The sequence below is a fragment of the Cherax quadricarinatus genome, chromosome 38, assembly GCF_038502225.1.
Source record: "Cherax quadricarinatus isolate ZL_2023a chromosome 38, ASM3850222v1, whole genome shotgun sequence".
NCBI lineage: Eukaryota > Metazoa > Arthropoda > Malacostraca > Decapoda > Parastacidae > Cherax > Cherax quadricarinatus.
Genome location: NC_091329.1, coordinates 283,390 through 303,306, shown reverse-complemented (window position 1 = coordinate 303,306; position 19,917 = coordinate 283,390). Strand labels below are relative to the sequence as shown.

Below are 19,917 nucleotides of genomic sequence, written 5' to 3'. Positions count from 1 at the left end.
GAAGATGTGAGAACAGACTGAGTTGTAGTCGGGACGTCAGAGCCAAGGACAGCAAAAGGATTAGATGCCGTAATGGCTATGGGAGGGGTAACAACAGAGGAGGCTGCAGAAGATGGGACCCCAGAAGTGGGGGGATGTTTGGAAACACGAGAATAAGAAACACGGGGTAGTCTCCCTTGGAGGCGGAGATGAGTAACTGCCATAGCATAAGGGAGACCTTCTGCCTCTTTGAGGCAACGGATTTCACGTTCATTTAAGTAGACCTGGCAACGGCGGGAGTACGAAGGGTGAGCTTCATTACAATTAAGGCAAGATGGAGGTTGACTGCAAGATGTATTAGAATGGTTGTCGGCACCACAGACTGGGCATTCGGCCATAGATCTGCAATATTTCGCTGGGTGACCAAAACGCCAGCAATTTCTACATTGTTGCGGTGTAGGTATCACCTTTCGAACTTGTAACCGATGTCCCGCGACATATACAGAGGACGGGAGTTCTCGGCTGTCAAAAGTTAAACGAGCCACATTGCAAGGGTAACGTCTCCGCCCCCGGGCAGGAAGGACATAAGTGTCTACTTTGAGGATTGGGAGATCCTGGAGTTCCAGCTGTTCAAAAATGTCATTGCCACATGACTGGAAATTCTGTTGGACTATGGTATGGGGCAGAATGACAGTACCACTACAAGAATTGAGAGAAAGATGTTTTTCAATAGTGATAGGAGTAGTATCGATATTCGAAAGGAGAGAAAGATCATGAGCTTGGGTAGCATTCTGGACAGTGACGATGCGCGTACCGCTCTTGAGAGCGTGAAATGAAATATCTCTGCCAACATGACGCAGGAGCGCTTTGGCAATACTATGGTCAGAAAGGTAGGCAGAAGAAGAAGTTGGTCTTAAAGTAAAGAATTTAGTCCATTGTGTGGTCCGAAACTGAGCGTGGAGAGGGAGTGCTTGACGTGTCGGTCATTTCCGAGTAGAATGGGAAGGTAACGACGGAGCATCATCAGGAGATTGACGTTGGCGTTTAGGAGTAGGACCGGAGTTGGTCCGGCATGAAATGGGTGGGCGATTCGAAAATTGCCGTACCGTAGAGGGAGAAGCCGGAAGCATAGTCAAAGGAGAGCGGAGTTCAGACAAATCGAAGGAGTCAGTCGAAGCCCCGGTACCTGAAGCGGGTGAGGAAACAGCACCAGCAAGAGGTACAGGGGCATCAGGAGTGTCCGAAGAGTGGTCTAAACACAAGGCAGGGTCAGAATGGGGTGCGGTATCAAGGAGGGGCCCGGGGGTAGTGGTTTCATGGACTAGGGCTGCCATGGTTAGGTTACTCCTTTGCTTTTTGTTTTTAAGAAAAAAAAAGAAAGAAGAAAAGAAAATAAAAACAAAAAAAAGAATAAAAAAAGGGGGGAGCGGGGAGGAATAGTTCCCAGGAGGAATGAAAGGGCCGGAAATCTCCCTCCGCGCCCAAGAGGACTCGACACCGCTAGTAGCGCAGATGCAGCATGGAACCCGTGCCATACCCTACCCTTCATGCCAGTAAACCAGCAATCCGGGATAGCAACCTCACATCTGCCGAGCTACCTCGGTGGACAAAAGAGAGGGCGGCCGGATATCCGCCACAAAGCATACCTCCTTCAGCCACCACCCCCGGAATCCGAAAGGTGGCTTCCAGAGATACACCCGTCGCCCAAAAGACACCCAAAGCTACTCCGGGATACCGGAGAGGGATCGGGACATCCCTAGGCAATCCAGATTCCACGGCAAACTACGCCACCGCCAAGAAACCTCAACGGAATGGGATCGACCCCGGTGTCCTTTCCCCTACCTAGGAACTAGCGCGCCTGTGGGAGAAATCACGAAGGCTAAAAAGAGGAAGGGCAAAAGGGAGGGGTGAGGAGGAGGAGGAGGAATGGAAAAAGGGGAGGATGGGGAGGATGGGATAGGGGAGGGGAGAATGGGGGGTAATTAGGTTCGGTCTGAGGAAGAAGACCGACAGGGCTAATTCCTCAGACCAAGAGCCTCTTCACCACGCCAAGGAGCCCCCCTTGAAGAGGTGCTGCATCAACAACATTTACACATCAGCAATTTTACCCATCGAGTCCTATTTAACCCTTTGCGGGGTCCATCCTATTATAGTTCTATGACTCAGAAGCCAGGGTCCATGAAGCTATGAGCTCAGCTCACTTGGACAAGCTGCGAGCGGTAAATTTGGGCCTAGATTCGAGACAATACATCTATGTGGTAAGTGTGCACGACATAAAACAAATCCTACAGCACGCAGTGCATAATGAGAAAAAACTGCAACCATAATTTTGGATTAAAACCGACTTTGTGGTGTTTCTTGTATGTTTTTTACAGTTGTCTTCGTGATTTCTCGGCATCATTTTATAGAATGGAAGATATATTACAGAAATAAAGATGGTTTTGATTAGTTTTAGTAGCAAAAATGGCTTGAAACTGAGCTCAAAGTATTGGAAATGTTCAATTTTTGCTGATGTTCAAGTGTAAACAAATGACGTCATGCGTCTAATACATCAGCTGGTGGGTCTACTATATGTTCATGAATGTACTGATATTATTTATAAAATTATTTGAATGTTGCATAACAGTAAATCTCCTATTTTTTGGCGTGAATAAAAAATCAAAATAAAATTCATTTGTAAAGCCTGAAAACATAACTAATGAACAGAGAAAATGTTAGTTTAGTGCTAGGAATTGTTTATTCTGGACCCTATTTTGAAATTGGAATATTGTGAACTTAGTGTTAAATTGGCCAAATTACCATTTTTTGATCACTATTGGGTAACTGAAACAGTTGACTGGGCAATTTCTTGTGCTGAATTGATAAAATAGAAGTAATACTAGTGAAATAGCTAAGAATTTGGTCGACTGGCATAATGTAATTGGCCTAAAATGGGAGTCAGCAAAATCGCCGATGTGTAAATATCGCTGACAATATTTAACCCTTTCAGGGTCCGTCCCGTAGATCTACGGCTTTACGTTCAGGGTCCAAACCGTAGATCTACGCCATGAGCTCAGCTCACTCTGATAAACTGTGAGTGGTACATTTGGGCCTAGATATGAGAGAATACATCTATGTGGTATGTGTGCACCACATAAAACAGATCCTGCAACACACTGTGTATAATGAGAAAAAAAATGAAATCATAATTTTTCGATTAAAACAGCAACTTTGCAGTGTTTTTTTGTATGTTTTTTATAGATGTATTTGCGATTTCTTGGTCTCATTTGATAGAATGGAAGACATATTACAGAAATAGAGATGATTTTGATTGGTTTTAGCACTGGAAATGACTTGAAACTGAGCTCAAAGTAGCGGAAATGTTAAATTTTTGCCGATATTCAAGAGTAAACAAACGACCTCACACATCTAATACACGTCAGCTGGTGGGTCTAATATACATTCACAAATATGGTGATGATATTTATACAATTATTACAGTATTGCATAACAGTAAATCTTCTATTTTTTGGTGTGAATAAAAATTCATTATGTGAATAAAAAATCAAAATGGAATTTATTTGTAAAGCCTCAAAACATAACTAATGAACAGAGGAAATGTTAGTTTAGTGCCAGGAATGCCTACATTGTTCATTCTGGACCCTATTTTGAAATTGGAATATTTTGAACTTTGTGTTAAATTGGCCAAATTAACAATTTCCGATCACTTTATTTTGTAGTTGAAACAGTTGACTTGGCGATTTCTTGTGCTCAATCGATAGAATAGAAGTAATACTAGTGAAATAGCTAAGAATTTGGTTGATTGGAATAATGTAATTGGCCTAAAATGGGAGTCAAAGTCGGCAAAATCGCCGATTCGTAAATGTCGCTGACACATCAAAATTCGCGAGAGCATAATTTCGTCAATTTTCCACCAAATTTCGTACTTTTTGTTTTATTACCTTCACAAAAAGATTCTCTACGATTTCATAAGAAAAAATAAATTTTTTTTTTGAAAATTCTTGGACACTGGTGTGTGACTCCAGATTTGGGCCTTGGACCCTGAAAGGGTTAAAGCAAAATTCGCGAGAGCATAATTTCGTCAATTTTCCATCAAAATTGGTACATTTTTTGAAAATTTTTGGACTTGGCTGTCACTGAGATTTGGCCTCTGGACCCTCAAATAGTTAAGGGCAAATCACAAGGTAAATAATTTTTTTAATTGTACTCATTATTCTTTAATCCTTAAACTGTCCAAACATAGATCTACATTCACTCATGTAGTGCTCCGAATGTAGATCTACTTTTTTTTTTTTTACATGCTTTCAAATGGAGAAAATCAAGGTCAGAGTGCTACCCACATAAACGTAGATCTACATTTGGACAGTTTAAGAAAGAAAATGACTAAAATGTGTTTTTAGTGTTCTTTAAGGATTAATGATAGTTATATTCTTTTGTGAATTATTTATATTAGTTTTACAGTGTTTGTCTTCATTTTCAGGCATATTTAAGGCATTATGTCTGGTTTATGCCAAAAACTAGGTTAAGTCACGGCTCTTGGAACCAATTACAGTGGTCCCTCGATAATCGTAGGGCTCGAGAGTCGTAAATTTTGGAAATCATAGCGATATTTTCGTAAAAACATGGGCTCGCTAATCATAGATTGACTCGCGAATAGTAGTTCGTCCAGGACGTGTACGTACGCTGTGAGCCAGGGCGGCCTCCCTACCCAGCCAGTGTGGCATTGTTTACCAGTGAGCGAAGGTCCCCTCACTGCTCCTACAAAATATTTCATAATATTCCATTCATTTTAGTGCTTGCAAGTACTAAATAAGCTACCATGGCTCCAAAGAAAGCTCCTAGGGCCAAGCCTTTGGTAAAGAAGGTGAGAAATACGACTGAATTTAAGAAAAACATCATTGAACAATATGAAAGTGGTGTAAGTGTGGCTGAACTGGCCAGGATGTTTAACAAACCCTATACAACCATATGTTTCATTGTGGCCAAGAAAAAGGAAATCAAGGATGTTGTTGTTGCAAAGGGGGTAAATATGCTGACAAAAATGAGATCACCAGTACTTTAAGAGGTTGAGAAGTTATTATTGGTGTGGATAAACAAGAAACAATTAGCTGGAGATAGTCTTATGACTTTGATTATTTGTGAAAAGGCTAGGCAGTTGCACGATGATCTGGTAAAGAAATTGCCTGCAACTAGTGATGTGAGTGAATTTAAGGCCAGCAAAGGTTGGTTTGAGAGATTTAAGAACCGTAGTGGCATACACAGTGTGGTAAGGCTGCCAGTTTGGACCACAAAGCAACTGAAAAATATGTGCATGAATTCAAGGAGTACATAGAGGCTGAAGGACTGAAACCTGAACAAGTGTTCAATTTGGAAGAAAATGCCAAAGAGGACCTACATTACACAGGAGGACATAAGCCTATGAAAGACAGGCTGACGCTCATGTTCTGTGCTAATGCTAGTGGGGATTTCAAAGTGAAGCCACTACTAGTGTACCATTCTGAAAATCCCAGAGTGTTCAGGAAAAACAATGTTATGAAGAGTAAATTCTGTGTGTTTTGGAAATCTAATAGTAAGGCATGGGTCACGAGGGACATTTTCGTCGAGTGGTTCAATGAAGTGTTTGGCCCTAGTGTGAAGAATTACCTCCTGGAAAAGAAATTGGATCTCAAGTGCCTCCTAGTAATGGACAATGCACCTGCTCATCCTCCAAACTTGGATGACGTAATTTTCGAGGAGTTTGGGTTCATCACAGTAAAGTTCTTGCCCCCCGAATACCACTCCTCTCCTCCAGCCCATGGACCAGCAGGTCATTGCAAACTTTAAAAAACTCTACACCAAAGCAATGTTTCAAAGTTGCTTGAATGCGACCTCAGACACTCACTTGACCCTAAGAGATTTTTGGAGAGAACACTTCAGCATCCTCCACTGCATAACCCTTATACGTACGGCTTGGGAGGGAGTGACTACCAGGACTTTGAACTCTGCTTGGAGAAAATTGTGGCCAGATTGTGTTGACAAGAGGGATTTTGAAGGGTTTGAGGCTGACCCTGATGAGCCTATGTCTGTTGTTAAATCTATTGTGGCACTGGGGAGTTCCATGGGGTTGGATGTGAGTTTGGAGGATGTGGAAGGGAAGAGTTGGTGGAAGACCACAACGAAGAGCTCACCACTGAGGAGCTGCAAGAGCTTCAGCAGGAAGAGCAACAGATTGCAGCTCAGAATCTTGCTGCAGAGGAGGAGGAAGAGAGATGGAAGAAGGTGCCTTCTTCAGAAATTAAGGAGATTTTTTAAATGTGGGGCAAGATGGAAAGATTTATGGAGAAACAACACCCTGACAAGGCTGTTGCAAGCCATGTTGGCAACATGTACAGTGACAAAGTCTTGGCCCATTTTAGGGAAGTGTTAAAGAGATGCCAGAAACAGAGCTCTCTGGACAGTTATTTTGGGAGACAGGACTCCAGTCACTCTCAAGCTGGTCCTAGTGGCAATAAGAAACAGAGAAGAGAAGTAACCCCAGAAAAGCAATTGGTACCTGAGGTGTTGATGGAAGGGGATTCCCCTTCCAAACTGTAAATAATCCAATCTCTTTCCTCATCCAGTCTTCTATACACTAAAAAGAGTTGCCAATAAAGGCAAGTGTTATGCTGTTAATGTTTCAGTCATCATGTCCCATTGTATTGTTTATGTACTACATCTATATTTCATGTAAAAAAATTTTTTTCGTTTTAATACTTCTGGGTGTCAGGAACGGATTAACTGTATTTACATTATTTCTTATGGGGAAAATTGATTTGAAAATCGTAGATTTCGATAATAGTAACGCCTCCAGGAACGGATTAATTACGATAAACGAGGGACCACTGTACAGCCTCTCCTCACTTAACGACGGAGTTCCATTATTAAGACCATGTGTCAGTAAATGAATTCGTTGCTAAGTAAGGAGCATACTATAATGGTAGTGGGTTTGTGTTAACCATCTTTGATATTGTTTTAATGTTACCTTTGCACCATTTATAACATTTATGCTTATACAGCAGTGTACTGTTTATTATAATAAACAGAATTGAGGAACTGAGCTCTAATATACGTACATAATTTAGGTATTCATACTGATTAGAGCACCCATCATAAGTCCGAGTCGTTGGTGAACAAGTACGTTGCTAAGTGATGAGAGGCTGTAATGATGTAGGGAGGGGTATAACTATTTCCTTTCAAATTTAGGCCTGGTAATAAGACAGCCACATGGGTGATGATCCTTGGAACCAATAACCAATATAACATTGTATATCAGAGGGCACTGGGATTGAGGAAATTTTCTGAATTGATGAAGCCTCAGTTTAAAGTCTGATACTAAAGGTTACACTATACTAAAATACATGTGACTATTAACCCTTTCAGGGTCGGCAGGCCCTCTCCTAAACTTGTTCTCAGGGTTGGAAATTTTTCGGAAAAAAAAAAATTATTTTGTCTTATGAAATGACAGAGAATCTTTTCCCAATCATAATGACACCAAAAGTATGAAATTTGATGGAAAACTTATGGAATTATGCTCTCGTGAATTTAGTGGTCTCGATGATGTTTATGCATCAGTGATTTCGCCCACTTTGAACCCTATTTTTGGCCAATTCCAATGTACCAGTCGACAAAAATCATACCTATTTTGCTAGAACTCCATTTTTTCTATCGAATGAGTACAAGAAACTACCCATTTACCGATTTCAACTAATAAAGTGGTCAGAAATTGGCAATTTTGCCAATTTCACACAAATTTCAAAAGATGCCAATTTCCAAATAGGGTCCAGAATAAACAAGACAAGACATCCTGGCACTAAAATAACATTTCCTCTGTTCATTACTCACATCCCCAGGCCTCTGTTACATTTCTTTTGGTTTCCACTTCTAATTTTTATTCTCACAAAAAATAGAAGATTTCTTATGCAGATTACTGCATTAGTGTAGAAATGGTATAAAGAATATCAGTGCACTTGTGAAACAATATCAGACTCACCAGTTGACGTGTATTGGACGCATGGCATGATTTGTTTACCTTTGAACTTTGGCAAAAATCGAACATTTCTACCACTTTGAGCTCAATTTTAAGGTACTTTTCTTTGTGAAACCAATCAAAATCATCTCAATTTCCATAATATGTCTTCCATTCTATAAAATGAGACCAGGAAAACTAGAATACCATAAATAGCATACGAAAATACACTGCAAAGTCGCTGTTTTAAACCAAAAACACTGAGTTTTTTTTCTCATTATGCACTGTGTGCTGCAGGATTTTTTTATACTGTGCACACTGACCACATAGACCCATTCTTTCATATGTAGGCCTACCAGCTTTCTCGCTAGATTTGAAGGCGCTAGAATTTATGCGTACTAGTACAGCACCAACCCTGGCGTGCAAACCGTACTAGTACGGCATCAACCCTGAAAGAGTTAAATAACTACCAATAATGTTACTGTATTAATTTTTAAGTGTTCACTGGCATTGCATTTTCAAGTTGAACAGTTTGGAATAGTTTTCAAAATAAGCTTCTTGTGAGTTTTTTTTTTTTTTTTTAATGTTTTAACTATTATATAAAATAATTCCACTAACTAAACTTAGGTAGTGTTTAACTACAAGAAATTATGTGCACTCTAATAAAGTATATTCTGAATTTTTTTTTCTAGTCTATAGTAATGCTTAAAAAAATCCAGACCCCCTTACTTTTATAAATTTTCAATAATCAGATGCCCTCCATGCATTCAATGTCTACAGTGTATATACTGTGGACCCTCAGTAATCAGCCGTAATCCGTTCCAGAAGCTCAGCCTAAAACCAAAATAATATTTCCCACAAGAATTAATGTAATTACAATTAATCCATTCTAGATAAAAATAGTCACCCAAAAATATTTTTTTAACAATTAAATCAGTATTACATAACTTTATTGAAGACTAATGCTGGCTTCTGGAATGCCTGCTACACTTCCTGCATGCCTGCTACACTTACTGCATGTCTGCTACACTTCCTGCATGTCTGCTACACTCCCTGCATGCCTGCTACACTTCATGCTCAAATTTCATGTTGTTTCTCACTTTCTTTACCACAGGAACTTTACTTGGAACTTTCTTTGGAGCCATGGTTACTTATTTCGCAGTTGCACTGCAAAAAGCCCACAAAAAACAATGGAAAACAAGCTTAATATTTGGATGTATGAGCAGAAGCTTCCTCACACACCGAAAGACACAGCCAAACTGGTATGTAAGCGGCCCCAGCTGGCAGACGGACGCATCCCAAACGGCCAATAACCGGGTGCCAAAAAACTGGCCAATTACTGAGTTGGCTGATAACAGAAGCAGCTGATAACTGGGGGGTCCACTGTATAAACATCGCTTAAACTAAAAGCTAACTTAAGGTTAATAATATGACATACAAAAGTGATGGTTATATTCACTGCCTTTTCAGTAATGAATGAAACAAACGGTGTTGTATTCTGCTCTTATTTTAAACCAAGTATTTCATGAAAGGTGGTACTTTTATATCCAATCTCTGATGCTGGCTTGTCAGTAAATATGATGTACATCCTGGAAAAGACAAGTACAAGGTCAACTCACTAAAATGAATATCAGTGCCATCTCTACTCACTAGAACATTCATTAGAGGGGAAAAAAATGATAGAAGGCACTACCTGGGGTTTGTAAGTTTCACTTCAATTTTATTAAAGGTAAAATAAATAGCATTTTGTTTTTGTACTTGTTTTTAGTAGTGCATAATGACAACAGGAATAAGGACAGCTTATGCACAAGCAGGCCAAGAAATAGGTGAGGAACAAGAAATACACAAGGTTTCATACTACTAAACATGCAAGGAAATCTGGAGGTTGATTGCCCAGAATACTAGAAATGCTAGGGGGACCCAGAAAAAGAACCGTTTTGTGCCTAATAAAGATGTGATGAGTGTTGATGCTTGATGTAAAGCATAAGAGGGATAGAACAATCTGAAGATTGGATCCTTCGTAGTGCACTAATTAGAAGTACTGTACTAATGTTTATTACTTTGCTATATGGCAAGCGGTCTTTCAAATATGGTGTACGTCTCTCTACGCCATCATAATAATCTCTTGGGCGCATTAAATATCGTATATTACGTTAATATAGACAAATGTCCAACTATGATATTTTTTCAAAATTATATAATAAGCACACTACATAACATATAAACATGATACATACACCCACAGTATAAAAATTAACATAAATATAAGACGTGTTTACCAAGCGTTTGATAGAAGAGTCGAAGAATTTCGTTTTCTCTAGTCAAACACTAGTAACTTAATTAGAAATTTATTCCTTTCGTATGCCTTCACTCTATCTATAGCTATTCATGACCCTTGTGGGTTTAGTGCTTCTTTATTATAATTATAATAAACAACAACTTGTAATAACAATAATCTGTAATAATAATAATACTGTAATAATTTGTCAGAGCATCATTCCTTCTAAAAATTACATGAGAATAGAAGTGCTGGTCTTCATTTATTCTACTGTATCAACATGTAGACAACTTGTACACAATGTAAAGTATTTGTATTATGGTATAATACATATGTACATGAACGAACATCAGACATGTTTGCCTGGTTTGTTTACATTATGCACTGGTGGGGTGGGGAGGGCTGCCTTGGCTGGCTACCATACTTCCCAAACCTGACTTCCTACAAATAAAACTCACCTCTCATCCTACATTAAGACTACAAATATTTTAAGGTAAATAATGGGTGTACTGTGTGTGTATTATACTTTTTTTTTGTTTTTTAATGCCCAGTTTTATTGCTAACATAATATATGTTAGTGTACACTTGTTATCTCGCATTTACAGTGGACCCCCGCATAACGATTACCTCCAAATGTGACCAATTATGTAAGTGTATTTATGTAAGTGCATTTGTACGTGTATGTTTGGGGGTCTGAAATGGACTAATCTACTTCACAATATTTCTTATGGGAACAAATTCGGTCAGTACTGGCACCTGAACATACTTCTGGAGTGAAAAAATATCGTTAACCGGGGGTCCACTGTATATGCATTTCTTTCTTTCAACACACTGGCCATATCCCACCAAGGCAGGGTGGCCCAAAAAGAAAAACGAAAGTTTCTCTTTTAAATTTAGTAATTTATACGGGAGAAGGGGTTACTGGCCCCTTGCTCCCGGCATTTTAGTCGCCTCTTACAACACGCATGGCTTACGGAGGAAGAATTCTGTTCCACTTCCCCATGGAGATAAGAGGAAATAAACAAGAATAAGAACAAGAACTAGAAAGAAAATAGCAGAAAACCCAGAGGGGTGTGTGTATATATATGCTTGTACATGTGTAGTGTGACCTAAGTGTAAGCAGAAGTAGCAAGACGTACCTGAAATCTTGCATGTTTACGAGACAGAAAAAAGGACACCAGCAATCCTACCATCTTGTAAAACAATTACAAAAAGAAAATACTTTCATCATCATTCAACACTTTCACCTCCCTCATACATAATCACTGTTTCTGCAGAGGCACCCAGAACACAACAGTTTAGAAGCATACACATATAAAAATACACAAGACACCCCTCCTTTAAAATGCAGGCACTGTACTTCCCATTTCCAGTACTCAAGTCTGGCTATATAAAAATAACCGGTTTCCTTGAATCCCTTCACTAAATATTACCCTGCTCATGCTCCAACAGCTCGTCAAGTCCCAAATACCATTCGTCTCCATTCACTCCTATCTAGCACGCTCACACATGCTTGCTGGAAGTCCAAGCCCCTCGCCCATGAAACCTTTACCCCCTCCATCCAACCTTTTCGAGGACGACCCCCACCCTGCCTTCCTTCCCTTACAGATTTATATGCCCTCCATGTCATTCCACTTTGATCCATTCTCTCTAAATGACCAAACCACCTCAACAACCCCTCTTCAGCCCTCTGTCTAATATTTTTATTAACTCCACACCCTCTCCTAATTTCCACACTCCGAATTCTCTGCAAAATATTTACACCACACATTGCCCTTAGACAGGACATCACCGCCTCCTCGCTGCAGCATTCACAACCCAAGTTTCACACCCATATAAGAGTGTTGGTACCACTATACTTTCATATATTCCCTTCTTTGCCTCCAGAGATTATGTTTTTTGTCTCCACATACACCTCAATGCACCACTCACCTTTTTCCCTTCATCAATTCTATGGTTAAACTCATTCTTCATACATCATCTGCTGACACGTCAACTCCCAAATATCTGAAACCATTCACTTCTTCCATACTCCTCTCAAATTTGATATCCAATTTTTCTTTATCTAAATCATTTGATACCCTCATCACCTTACTCTTTTTTATGTTCACTTTCAATTTTCTACTTTTACACACACTCCCAAACTTGTCCACTAACCTATGCAACTTTTCTTTAGAATCTCCCATAATCACAGTATCATCAGCAAAAAGTAACTGTCAATTCCCATTTTGTATTTGATTCCCCATAACTTAATCCCACCCCTCTCCCAAACACCCTAGCATTTACTTCTTTTACAACCCCATCTATAAATATATTAAACAACCATGGTGACATTACACATCCCTGTCTAACACCCACCTTTACCAGGAAGTAGTTTCCCTCTCTTCTACACACCCTAACCTGAGCCTCACTATCCTCATAAAAACTCTTTACAGCATTTATTAACTTACTACCTATTCCATATACTGTACTTGCAACATCTGCCACATTGCTCCCCTATCAACTCTATCATATGCCTTTTCTGGATCCACAAATGCAATGAAAACTGCCCCATTGTTATCTAAATACTGTTCACATATATACTTCAATGTAAACATTTGATCTACACATCCCCTACCCACTCTAAAACCTCCTTGCTCATCTGCAATCCTAATCAAATCAAATCAAGTTTATTCTCTATAAGGATTACAATGCTGAGTTTACAGAATTTGGATATTGTGTGGTTTACATGTTTTAAAATACTAATTACAGAGGGGGCCACTAAAACAACTAGCATGGCTAGGCATTTTGGGCAGACTTAGATTAATTCTTAACTTTAAAATATTAACTTTAAAATATTTCTTCTATTGTCCATGGGGAAGTGGAAAAGAATCTTTCCTCCGTAACCCATGCGTGTTGTATGAGGCGACTAAAATGCCGGGAGCAATGGGCTAGTAACCCCTTCTCCTGTAGACATTTACTAAAAAAGAGAAGAAAAACTTTATAAAACTGGGATGCTTAAATGTGCGTGGATGTAGTGCGGATGGCAAGAAACAGATGATTGCTGATGTTATGAATGAAAAGAAGTTGGATGTCCTGGCCCTAAGCGAAACAAAGCTGAAGGGGGTAGGGGAGTTTCAGTGGGGGGAAATAAATGGGATTAAATCTAGAGTATCTGAGAGAGTTAGAGCAAAGGAAGGGGTAACAGTAATGTTGAATGATCAGTTATGGAAGGAGAAGAGAGAATATGAATGTGTAAATTCAAGAATTATGTGGATTAAAGTAAAGGTTGGATGCGAGAAGTGGGTTATAATAAGCGTGTATGCACCTGGAGAAGAGAGGAATGCAGAGGAGAGAGAGAGAGATTTTGGGAGATGTTAAGTGAATGTATAGGAGCCTTTGAACCAAGTGAGAGAGTGATTGTGGTAGGGGACATGAATGCTAAAGTAGGAGAAACTTTTAGAGAGGGTGTGGTAGGTAAGTTTGGGGTGCCAGGTGTAAATGATAATGGGAGCCCTTTGATTGAAGTTTGTATAGAAAGGGGTTTAGTTATAGGTAATACATATTTTAAGAAAAAGAGGATAAATAAGTATACAAGATATGATGTAGGGCGAAATGACAGTAGTTTGTTGGATTATGTATTGGTAGATAAAAGACTGTTGAGTAGACTTCAGGATGTACATGTTTATAGAGGGGCCACAGATATATCAGATCACTTTCTAGTTGTAGCTACACTGAGAGTAAAAGGTAGATGGGATACAAGGAGAATAGAAGCATCAGGGAAGAGAGAGGTGAAGGTTTATAAACTAAAAGAGGAGGCAGTTAGGGTAAGATATAAACAGCTATTGGAGGATAGATGGGCTAATCAGAGCATAGGCAATGGGGTCGAAGAGGTATGGGGTAGGTTTAAAAATGTAGTGTTAGTGTGTTCAGCAGAAGTTTGTGGTTACAGGAAAGTGGGTGCGGGAGGGAAGAGGAGCAACTGGTGGAATGATGATGTAAAGAGAGTAGTAAGGGAGAAAAAGTTAGCATATGAGAAGTTTTTACAAAGTAGAAGTGATGCAAGGAGGGAAGAGTATATGGAGAAAAAGAGAGTGGTGAAGCAATGTAAAAAGAGAGCAAATGAGAGAGTGGGTGAGATGTTATCAGCAAATTTTGTTGAAAATAAGAAAAAATTTTGGAGTGAGATTAACAAGTTAAGAAAGCCTAGAGAACAAATGGATTTGTCAGTTAAAAATAGGAGAGGCGAGTTATTAAATGGAGAGTTAGAGGTATTGGGAAGATGGAGGGAATATTTTGAGGAATTGTTAAATGTTGATGAAGATAGGGAAGCTGTGATTTCGTGTATAGGACAAGGAGGAATAACATCTTGTAGGAGTGAGGAAGAGCCAGTTGTGAGTGTGTGGGAAGTTCGTGAGGCAGTAGGTAAAATGAAAGGGGGTAAGGCAGCCAGGATTGATGGGATCAAGATAGAAATGTTAAAAGCAGGTGGGGATATAGTTTTGGAGTGGTTGGTGCAATTATTTAATAAATGTATGGAAGAGGGTAAGGTACCTAGGGATTGGCAGAGAGCATGCATAGTTCCTTTGTATAAAGGCAAAGGGGATAAAAGAGAGTGCAAAAATTATAGGGGGATAAGTCTGCTGAGTATACCTGGTAAAGTGTATGGTAGAGTTATTATTGAAATAATTAAGAGTAAGACGGAGAATAGGATAGCAGATGAACAAGGAGGCTTTAGGAAAGGTAGGGGGTGTGTGGACCAGGTGTTTACAGTGAAACATATAAGTGAACAGTATTTAGATAAGGCTAAAGAGGTCTTTGTGGCATTTATGGATTTGGAAAAGGCGTATGACAGGGTGGATAGGGGGGCAATGTGGCAGATGTTGCAAGTGTATGGTGTAGGAGGTAGGTTACTGAAAGCAGTGAAGAGCTTTTACGAGGATAGTGAGGCTCAAGTTAGAGTATGTAGGAAAGAGGGAAATTATTTCCCAGTAAAAGTAGGCCTTAGACAAGGATGTGTGATGTCACCGTGGTTGTTTAATATATTTATAGATGGGGTTGTAAGAGAAGTAAATGCGAGGGTCTTGGCAAGAGGCGTGGAGTTAACAGATAAAGAATCACACACAAAGTGGGAGTTGTCACAGCTGCTCTTTGCTGATGACACTGTGCTCTTGGGAGATTCTGAAGAGAAGTTGCAGAGATTGGTGGATGAATTTGGTAGGGTGTGCAAAAGAAGAAAATTAAAGGTGAATACAGGAAAGAGTAAGGTTATGAGGATAACAAAAAGATTAGGTGATGAAAGATTGAATATCAGATTGGAGGGAGAGAGTATGGAGGAGGTGAATGTATTCAGATATTTGGGAGTGGACGTGTCAGCGGATGGGTCTATGAAAGATGAGGTGAATCATAAAACTGATGAGGGGAAAAGAGTGAGTGGTGCACTTAGGAGTCTGTGGAGACAAAGAACTTTGTCCTTGGAGGCAAAGAGGGGAATGTATGAGAGTATAGTTTTACCAACGCTCTTATATGGGTGTGAAGCATGGGTGATGAATGTTGCAGCAAGAAGAAGGCTGGAGGCAGTGGAGATGTCATGTCTGAGGGCAATGTGTGGTGTGAATATAATGCAGAGAATTCGTAGTTTGGAAGTTAGGAGGAGGTGCGGGATTACCAAAACTGTTGTCCAGAGGGCTGAGGAAGGGTTGTTGAGGTGGTTCGGACATGTAGAGAGAATGGAGCGAAACAGAATGACTTCAAGAGTGTATCAGTCTGTAGTGGAAGGAAGACGGGGTAGGGGTCGGCCTAGGAAAGGTTGGAGGGAGGGGGTAAAGGAGGTTTTGTGTGCGAGGGGCTTGGACTTCCAGCAGGCATGCCTGAGCGTGTTTGATAGGAGTGAATGGAGACAAATGGTTTTTAATACTTGACGTGCTGTTGGAGTGTGAGCAAAGTAACATTTATGAAGGGGTTCAGGGAAACCGGCAGGCCGGACTTGAGTCCTGGAGATGGGAAGTACAGTGCCTGCACTCTGAAGGAGGGGTATTAATGTTGCAGTTTAAAAACTGTAGTGTAAAGCACCCTTCTGGCAAGACAGTGATGGAGTGAATGATGGTGAAAGTTTTTCTTTTTCGGGCCACCCTGCCTTGGTGGGAATCGGCCAGTGATAAAAAAAAAAAAAAAATGAGGTAAGTTGGTATTATTGCTAAGTGACTAAATACTAGTTTGTGAGTTTAGCAATGTGAATGCTTTTGTTTTTGCACAATACATAGTTTCAGTATTGGAGGATTCATTATTTTAAGATTAAGATTGATATTTCTGTGTTTATGGTCAAGTGGGTGAGTGAGTGTAAGTGTGAACCACCAGGTGGTATTCATGTAATTAGTTGACGGGGTGTATCAGGGAGATAAGATGTTTTCTAATGGTAGTTTTGAAGGTGATGAATGTGTCTGCAGTTCTAGAGTATTCAGGGAGGGTGTTCCAGATTTTAGGGCCTTTGACATACATTGAATTTTTGTAAAGGTTTAGTCGGACATGGGGAATGTCATAGAGATGATTGTGTCTGGTGTTATGCCAGTGGGTTCTGTCACAACTATCAAGAAAGTGTTTTAGGTCAAGGTTAATACTGGAATTTAAGGCCCTGTAGATGTAGATTGCACAGTAGTAAGAGTGGATGTACTGAACAGGGAGTAAGTTTAGATCTATGAAGAGTGGGGGGGGGGGGGTTGCCAGGGATGGGATTTAGTGATTATTCTTACTGCAGCTTTTTGTTGGGTTATTATTGGCTTTAGGCGAGTTGCTGCAGTTGATCCCCAAGCACAAATAACATAGGTGAGGTATGGATAAATAAGTGAGTGGTATAGTGTGAAAAGGGCATTTTGCGGCACGTAGTATCGTATCTTGGAGAATATCCCAACCGTTTTGGATACTTTTTTGGTTATGTGTTTTTTATATTCAGGTTGTTGTCGAGGTATAGGCCTAGGAATTTGCCCTCATTATGCCTGGCAATTAGAGTGTTGTCGATCTTAATGTTAATTTGCGCAACTCCTGCTCTGCTACCAAACATAATATAGTAGGTTTTGTCAGTGTTAAGCGTAAGTTTATTGGCTGTCATCCAAGTCGATATTTTGAGCAGCTCCTCGTTAACAATGGTGTTGAGGGTGGCAAGATTAGGGCGAGAGATGACATAAGTCATGTCGTCAGCAAAGAGAATGGGGTTCAGGTGTTGGGATACGTTTGGAAGATCATTGATGTATATGAGGAAGAGCAGGGGACCAAGGACAGTTCCCTGCGGAACTCCAGCATCAAGTGGCCGTGTTGGTGATGCTGTGTCTTTAATGGTGACATACTGATACCTATTAGTAAGGTAGGATTTGAAATATGCAAGCGCATGGCCTACATTCTGTCTTGCCTCTAATGCTTTCAATAATAACCCCACCATACACTTTTCCTGGTATACTCAGCAAACTTATTCCTCTATAATTTTTACAATCTCTTTTGTCCCCCTTCCCTTTATATAAAGGAATTATACATGCTCTCTGCCAATCCCTAAGTACCTTCCCCTCTTTCATACATTTATTAAACAAAAATACCAACCACTCCAACACTATATCCCCCCTGCTTTCAACATTTCTGTCACGATCCTGTCAGTTTCAGCTGCTTTACCCCCTTTCATTCTACGTAATGCTTCACGCACCTCCCTCACACTCACATCCTGCTCTTCTTCACTCCTAAAAGATGGTGTGCCTCCTTGGCCAGTGCATGAAATTACCGCCTCCCTTTCTTCATCGACATTTAACCCTTTCAGGGTTTCCGACGTACTAGTACATCTTACACACCAGGGTTACTGACGTACTAGTACACACAAATTCTGGCGCCTTCATATCTAGCGAGAGAAAGCAGTAGGCCTACATATGAAAGAATGGGTCTATGTGGTCATTGTGCACTTATAAAAAAAAAATCCTGCATCACACAGTGCGTAATGAGAAAAAAAAACCTTTGACCGTGTTTTTGGTTTAAAACAGCGACTTTGCACTGTATTTTCGTATGGCATTTATGGTTGTATTCTAGTTTTCCTGGTCTCATTTTCTAGAATGGAAGACATATTACAGAAATTGAGATGATTTTGATTGGTTTCACAATGAAAAGTACTTTGAAATTGAGCTCAAATTAGCAGAAATGTTAGATTTTTGCCAAAGTTCAAAAGTAAACAAATCATGCCACGCATCCAATACACGTCAACTGATGAGTCTAATATTCTTTCACAAGTGCGTTGATATTATTTATACCATTTCTACAGTAATGCAGTAGTCTGCATAACAGTAAATCTTCTATTTTTTGTGAGAATAAAAATTCAAAGTGGAAAGCAAAAGAAATGTAAGAGGGGCCTGGGGACGTGACTAATGAGCAGAGGAAATGTTATTTTAGTGCCAGGAATGTCTGTCTTGTTTATTCTGGACTCTATTTGAAAATTGGCATCTTCTGAAATTTGTGTGGAATTGGCAACATTGGCAATTTCTGACCACTTTACTGGATAGTTGAAATCAGTAAATGGGTGGTTTCTTGTACTCATTCAATATAAAAAATGGAGTTCTAGCGAAATAGTTATGGTTTCTGTCGACTAGTACACTGGAATTGGCCAAAAATATGGCTCAAAGTGGGTGAAATTACCGATGTGCAAACATCGTCGAGACTTCTAACTTCGCAAGAGCATAATTCCATAAGTTTTCCATCAAATTTCATACTTTTGGTGTCATTATGAGAGGGAAAAGATTATCTATCATTTCATAAAAAAAAACTTTTTTTTTTTTCCGAAAATTTTTCGACCCTGAGAACAAGTTTAGGAGAAGGCCTCTCGACCCTGAAAGGGTTAAAAGTTCCTCAAAATATTCCCGCCATCTACCCAATACCTCCATCTCCCCATCTACTACTCCCCTACTCTGTTTTTAACTGACAAATCCATTCGTTCCCTAGGCTTTCTTAACTTGTTTATCTCACTCCAAAATTTTTTCTTATTTTCATCAAAATTTCTTGACAGTGCCTCTCCCACTCTATCATCTGCTCTCCTTTTACACTCTCACCACTCTCTTCACCTTTCTTTTACTCTCCATATACTCTGCTCTTCTTATAACACTTCTGCTTTGTAAAAACCTCTCATAAGCTACCTTTTTCTCTTGTATCACACCCTTTACTTCATCATTCCACATACAGTGAACCCCTGCCTTTCGGCGGCCACAACTTTCGTGAAATTTGACTTTCGGTAGCTTTTTTAAGCAAAATATAGCCTCACGGTTCATGATTGACCTTGGGATTCGGAGACCATCTGCTACGCGTCCAGCCGGCATCCCACCATCAGCACACACACAAAGCCAGTCTCCCGCACCATTCACACTCAAGTGTGCCATTGTTTATCAGCGAGTAACCATCACCCCACAGGTTCATATGATACATTTCATAATAAGTCACTGTTTTTTTGTGCTTGCAACTGCTAAATAAGTCACCCTGGGCCCAAAGAAAGCTAGTGCCATCCCTTTGCTAAAGAAAGTGAGGAACATGATCGAATTCAAAGAGAAATCATTGAAAAATATGTAAGTGGAGTGCATCTTTCAGAGCTTGCCAGGATATATGGCAAACACCATTCAACCACCACTTTGATTGTGGCGATGGAAAAGGAAATCAAGGAAGGTGTTGTTGCAGAAGGGGTAGA

At 39.9% G+C, this 19,917-nt stretch overlaps 1 protein-coding gene across 3 annotated transcripts in view; it reads right to left on the bottom strand.

The window, feature by feature from the left end:
* LOC128698477 (macrophage migration inhibitory factor homolog) overlaps positions 1 to 19,917 on the bottom strand; it is a 62,192-nt gene that overhangs the window by 17,567 nt on the left and 24,708 nt on the right. For 2 of the 3 annotated variants that reach the window (XR_011392878.1, XR_011392877.1), the window contains exon 4: positions 9,402 to 9,552. Coding sequence is in view for 1 of the 3 variants with exons in the window: in XM_053790692.2 (XP_053646667.2) it covers positions 9,468 to 9,552 (85 nt within the window). In the remaining 2 variants the exon portion in view is untranslated. Of the gene's footprint in view, positions 1 to 9,400; positions 9,553 to 19,917 lie in introns of those variants that run through there. The other variant, XM_053790692.2, reaches the window with a different exon arrangement.